At 34.0% G+C, this 6,998-nt stretch overlaps 1 protein-coding gene across 1 annotated transcript in view; it reads right to left on the reverse strand.

Annotated features, from left to right (window-relative positions):
• Positions 1–1,424: 1,424 nt before the first annotated feature.
• LOC109539124 (head-specific guanylate cyclase) overlaps positions 1,425–6,998 on the reverse strand; it is a 156,332-nt gene continuing 150,758 nt past the window's right edge. The window contains exon 13 of the mRNA XM_048660853.1: positions 1,425–2,553. Coding sequence (XP_048516810.1) covers positions 2,349–2,553 — 205 coding nt within the window. The 3' untranslated portion in view covers positions 1,425–2,348. The remainder of the gene's footprint in view (positions 2,554–6,998) is intronic.

The raw sequence follows: 6,998 nt of genomic DNA on the forward strand, positions 1-6,998 counted from the left end.
TGCCATGCATGTTCCCTCAAACTGGAAAGATTAAAAATATATAGATGAAATCATTTAATACGCTTAAAAATACATACATAGAGTTAACAGTAATAAGTTTTTTCATAAAACTAGCGATTATACAATATTTACAGTGAAATCGTCAAGTAGTAAGCTGCCGATAAATTTATAATACATTGGACATTGAAAAAGTTACTTTTTAAATCTAGTGAAGTTTTGAAACCTTTGAATATTTAAAACTTTCAAAATATACCATATACCTACTGTTATAATACAGCTTCCCAAATCAAATAATTACTTCGAAAAAATATAATGATTTTACAACTTATGTAGATGTGAAAATACCGAACCAAACAACAAATCAAATTTAAATTTCAGAATTTTTGCGTTTTTCTTTGTTCGATTTGGTGTCATTTTTGTTCTGCTAACTGTCTAAGTTTATTTAACGAAGCGGAAACAATAAATTATGAAAACGTATATTTCACATAAAAATTAAGGCACCATTTGCGTTTCAGTTAGCCACTATTGCTGAAAAACACATTTTTAGTGTTCTCCAATTTCAGTGATGAAAGTACCTAGCCTGTAAATTTTGATCATCTTTTTGCCCCTTAATACACCATTCCAGTTAAAGCCTTATAGGCTAAATTAAATTTAACAGTTGACCAATATTTCCCCAACAATACCGTTTTTAACTACTGAGTTAACGTATTTAATATTAAATATGATAAAAAACTAAACATACTATTATCATTAAGTTCAAGCTTTCGTGGTTGCTCCTTGGAAAAGATCCCCGTTTTGATATTTTTGGTTTAGATTCAATCACATAGGTTATCTGGCAATTCATGGTCATTATCTATGGGCTCATACATTTACGAAACTGTAATTCTGTTTGTCTTCAAGAACCAAAATAAATATAAATGAAATACGAACCATAAATATTACGTTACTAGATTAGTCATCATCTATTTCCCAATAGATAACTTGAGATTAACTGTAAAGAGTCTCCACTACATGGGTGCTATAAACTATACTATAAACTTGATAATACAATAAGAAGTTTCACTGCAGAAAAACATTTAAAGATAAAATTTAATACATAAGTTAATGTGGCGTGATGGAATTTGAATGTAAATAAAGGCTAGTGAAAAATGCTACTCTGATTTTTTGCTAGTCTGATCTAAGGTATATACCTTACACAATGACAAGAAAAGGGAGGATAATCTCCAATTATTCTTTTAGTACTACTCGCTTTTTAAGACATAAAACGATAAATTTAATTAGTGGATATGGTTAAGGTCTGGTTTCCCTATTATACCGGGTGTCAATTTGAAAACTTCCCACCCTTAATATCTTTCATGCAGTTGAAAATATGAAAAATCTGAAAGATTCGTCGACCCTAGGACGGGTAGATGTCACCCTTATAATCTTATATATTATATGTTATTTATATAATTATATATAAAATGGGAAGGGGGGTCAAGTGCCACATCGATATAAAGGGCGTTCAATCTTTACATGAGTTATTACTTTGTTAGGTTTTCCGATTATATTTTTCCGACATATTTTTAACTGCGAGAAAGATGATAAGGGTGGGATGTTTTCAAATTGACACCCGGTATTATTTAAAGGACAACCTTAAACTACTAAAACGTTTGAAATACAGACTAAATCGTTATAGGCAAATGAAACAGCGTATTCGGCTTTCATGATTACGATTGCAATTCAGGTTCATTCAACGAGTCAGATTGTATAAAGGAGTTTTGGGCATATTTGAGGCCCAATAATAAGTGCGACAATGAAATAATTAAGTAACCGATCATTAAATTTCATGCGCGGTGCATTAAATGATATAATGATTAGTGAATATTTTTATCGTTTTCTCAGCAAACATCCGCATTATTTCCTAACTAGTATTTACAATTCAGATTAACTACTAGTTTCGAATACGTAAAGCTCTATCACCCATTATTGCTTTAGCTTTAGTTTAACTTGGCTTATAAGAATACAGATGTCTTAATTTTAGGAGTTTCTAATGCAGTTTTGTCTAGAAGCTGCCTAGTTGCTAGGTTTGTGCCATTTTTGATTATCTAATGATAGCAACGTGTAAAACATATCTCCACCCCAATTTATAAGGTACAAACAAGGAAAAAAACTATTCAATCGAAACAGCATATTCTTAAGGAGTTAGCCCAACTCGCAAATTTTTCAATTTTTTAAGTCAACGGGAGATTCTTCAAAATTCACCACTCGTTTTTTATGATTACGAGTGCTAATAATAATGAATACTGACTCATTTATTTTCTATATTCCAGCTGGACGCTAATATGGAATAGATTGCTAATTTTTTATTATTCTTGAGCATGTTCCCCAGACAAACCTATATCTCGTAGTCCAGCTGCGATGTGGTCCACTAAGGGTTCATCTTCAGGTACGTCAGGATGTTTGTATCCAGTGAGAAAATGACAGGTCCCCTTGATATTTCCGGGAAAGTCTTTGGGAAGGCAAGAGGGATCGCGGGCTTCGAATGAAAATCCAGAAACCGCAAGTAGTCTCCTGCAATTTAAAATTATTGAAATCAAATGAACCCGAAATGTGAACAAATAGATATTTTCTAAGTATTTTCTTATATAAGGTATAATTTTTCTGGAACATAGTTCAAAGTCGAACATAGTATTTTATTATTAGGCGAACATTTATTTCTGGCAAAATTGCCACCTCGTTCATTTCAATTCAAATCAATCAATCATTAAAATTTGGCATCATGCTTTATAATTATCCTATTTTGGTACTGAGGTTCGTCACAATAACAGTTGCTTGTTCGTTGTCTAGTTCGTTTATTTTCATTGCATTTTTATGGAGAAGTTTTCTACTGCTTGCCGGTGCAATGGTTTCAGTTGTTGGGGTTACATACCTCATCAGCATAAAACATCTTGAATATGTGCGTATTTACAGCTTTTAATTATATTTTCTATTTTGTTGCTTACTAGAACCGCTACTCCAGTCGCCTTATTTTTTTCCGTAAGAAAAAGTTGTTTCTTTTGCCTTTTTGCATTTACCTATTTCACTGGCGTATTTCATTGCTGCTAATGTGTCTATTTTGAGTTATTGCATTTTGGTACATTTATTCGTTTAATTGTACGTTTTTAATACAAAATTTGCTAATAGAAATTTTAATATTAGTAAACCTTAATAGCTATTAACATATATGTATATGGCTAAATCTTTTGTCAACCATTGTCCATCCATTCCTGGATGTAGGTCTCTTCTAATTGTTCCATCTTTCATTTCATTTTCTTTCAATGTGTTTCGCAAATATCATCCACTGTTTTGCCTGCCACTGCCCTTAACTTGCTCCTTGTTGTCTCACTTCGCCTCCATTCCAGTATTATACGCGTCCCTCAGTTTTCTTCGTATCTGGATATACGACCAGCTCATCGCCATTTCATCTTTGCCACCTCCTCCACGATGTGGGACTTTAGTTTTACATCTTATCTCCTTGTTTCTAATTTTGTCTCTTTCCGTTTCCGTTTCATCGCCCTTTGGCTTTTGAATTTGGCCTTTCATCGCACTTGAAGGACATAGTCTCTACTCCGTAGGTGCACATCGGTAATACGCAAGTGTCGTATCCTTTTCTTTTTAGATTTATGGCAATATAATTATTTTTCAGGATATATACAGGGTGTCCCAAAAGTAATGACACAAAACAAAATGGTGGATTCCTGGGGTGAAAATATGGTGATTTAACACAACTTACCTTAGTCCGAAAGTTGACGGTTGCCGACATACGTCAAAGCTACATTTTAATTTCAGTTTTTCGTTATTCTACATTGAACGGAGCTACATATTTTAACGAAATTTGGTATACAGGGGTTTTTGTGTATAAGAAATCTAAATCTCTCATCAGACTTTAATCAACTTGTAGAAAAAACCACTTACGGCGATATCTGGGCAAAAAATTGTTTCAACTTTTTGGTCACCCGGTATTCTGACTAATCGCCTATTMATTTGGTACAAAAAAGGTATTCTTAGTCGATGTCCAAACAAGCCTCTGTTKCCGAGATATTTGCGATTACACCGCAAAATGCAGTATTTTCAAAAAATAATCCACAATAAGTATCTAAGTGAAAAAATATTCATCATCATTCTTTAACAGTAGGATCTTTTTGTCTTAATCACTAACAATAAAACATTCATTTTCTACAGCAATTGCTCAAAATGTCCCCCCGTTAACTTCAATACATTTTGAAATGCGTTTATTGAGGAATCGTCTATTTTAAAAAACCATATTTTTATTTCGAAATCATTCGGCGGCATTCATAATTTTATTTATAAACTCATCTCGGGTGCCTACCGTTTGATTGTACACTAATGATTTTAAATAACCCCAAACACAAAAATCTAATGGGTTAAAGTCAGGACTTCGCGCCGGCCAAGCCCAAGAACTTACAGGTAATTAGGTAATTACTAACGGCTCTAGCAAAATCGTCCTCTAATAAATTCTGTACCGCCGTAAAATGGCAAGGATGGAGATTTTCGTGCTGAAAAATCCTATGAACTGAAGACTTGCTTACGCCAGTTGCAGTTTCCAATTGTCTTGTGCTTATTTCTTTTTCCAACACGGACTTTCTCCAACACGAACCAGAACGTCTTCTGATTCTCTTGATCTGGAGTTGAAATTTTCGGACGTCCCAAGATACTAACTTTGGTCCTAAAGTTTCCCTTAATGGACGGTAGATGTCTCCGAATAACTTGAAATTCGGTTGCCTCCTATTGGGATACAATTCTAAGTAACGCAGTTTGGCACTGCGTCCACTAAAATTTTGCTGGACTAAAAAATTATACCTTGGCATTTTAACTGATTGAAACCAAAACTTAAGTATGTAGTGGCACTAGTGTCACTTTGACAGACACCAAGTAAATACGTGTCGCTACGTCAAACTACTTGACATGCATTGTAAAATGTCCTCACAATTCTGCATTTTGCAGTTTAATCGCAAAAATCTCGGAAACAGAGGCTTGTTGGGACATCGCCTAAGAATACCGTTTTTGTGCAAAATTAATAGACGATTAGACGCAACCAGTTTAGAAATCAGAATACCGGGTGACCAAAAAGTTAAAACATTTTTTTTCCCCAGATATCGCCGCAAGTAGCTTTTTCTACAAGTTGATCAAAATCTGATGGGACAATTATACAAAACCCCCTGTGTACCAAATTTCGTGAAAATATGCAGCTCCGTTCAAAGTAGAATAACAAAAACTGAAATTAAAATGTATGTTTGACGCCGAGTATGTCGGCAACCGTCAACTTTTGGACTAAGGTAAGTTGTGTTAAATCATCATATTTTCACCCCAGGAATCCGCCATTTTGTTTTGTGCCATTACTTTTGGGACACCCTGTATGTATGTAAGTTTACCGAAAGCGGCCCATGCTAGTTGTGTTTTTCTTTTTATTTCAGTATCCTGGTTTGATTTACCTAATCTGATGTCATGGCCTAAGTTCGATGTTTTCTATAGTATGGTTCTGTATTGTCAAGTTTGTCTGTTCGTGGTTCATTATTTTTGTTCTGCTATAGTTCATTTCGTTTAATTCTTGAGATGATTTAAGTATACTCCGTCCATGTTTACACCTTTGGCGTCCCATTTTAATTTTTTTAAAATGTCTTCCAGTACGAGAGTGAATAGTTTGCGCGAGATAGTGCCTCACTTTTCGTTGCAGTTTTATGGGGTTTGTTTTTGTTTCATCGTCCAGTTTTGTTCTATGCTTGCATTACCGTAGATGTTCTTCTTGATGTTCGTATATTAGTAACGCCATTTCCATTTGAAAAGAATTGATTTTGGGCGGTTTTTTCAACGTCATTTTTAAAGTTGTTTTTTAACACTTGGATTAATAGTTATTTAAATTTTATCGAAATTCGATTAAAATAAGTCTATTTACAGGCGGTATATTCAAACTTTAAGTCGGTCTAGGCACATATTACACTGAAGATGACAAATTTGTGCCGATCTTCCTAAATGATAATTTTTGTTGTTTCTGAACTTCCTAAAGTTAATTAGTAACGCAAAGTGCTTGTTTAATGGACGAATTGGGGTTACAAGCATAATTATTATTAAAAGCCGGTTTCGTGACTTGAGGGTATATTAGGTTTGGGTCATAAAATTCTAAGATCGTTTAAGAGGTACTCGTAAAATTAAATCGTGAAAGTTGTATTGCGAGTTTGCCAAGATATGGGAAGCTATAATTTACTAATTATGACTTTGCTCACTACTAAAGGACGATGAGAAAATAGCTATGACACCTTGGACAATATTGGCAAACAGTCTTCAATTAGTTGGAACCAGAGCTTAGCAAGCAATTTGATCGAACTAATTGATTCTGTTTCCATGAAATAGTATGAACTGGATGCAAACAATAATGGTGTTCGGCGTAACGATCCAAACTAAGTAATAATAAGTACATTATTTGCCTGCACCATAGGCATCAACGATTGTGTTAATTATTTTCCAAAAGTTAAGTTATGTCCCATGTTAAGTTGTATGTTAAGTTAAAAATACGGTATCGACAGCCTTGGAAATCTTGAAACAAAATGCATTTTAAATTATTCTGATAATTTTATATACATACGGGGTGATTCAAAATTGGCGTCATTCCTCTGGAGGTGTTGTTTGGCGCTGTTATAGGAGTGCAGAAAAAATAGTAAAATAAATTAATTGTTTTTCAAGGTAATCTCCCTAACATTGGGCAAATACCTGTTACTTCGTAATTATTGAAAACTCCGGTAACCATGGAATTATACAGAGTGACAATAAGATAGACAAGGATAAACGGTAAATTCAACGTCAAAGATTTGTTGACTGAGGAACGTACTTTCGAAATGTCAACCTGTTCTCATAACCTCAAATTCTGCGGGGTTTGGTGTTTACAAAATTTGTAATTTAATAATCCATACAACACCAAACATTTGAATGGTTATCGCCAAGCAAGCTAGTGCCTGTGTAAT

This window comes from Dendroctonus ponderosae, unplaced genomic scaffold, assembly GCF_020466585.1.
Source record: "Dendroctonus ponderosae isolate FM_Combo_2020 unplaced genomic scaffold, Dpon_F_20191213v2 Dpon_F_20191213_1, whole genome shotgun sequence".
In the NCBI taxonomy this organism is placed as follows: domain Eukaryota; kingdom Metazoa; phylum Arthropoda; class Insecta; order Coleoptera; family Curculionidae; genus Dendroctonus; species Dendroctonus ponderosae.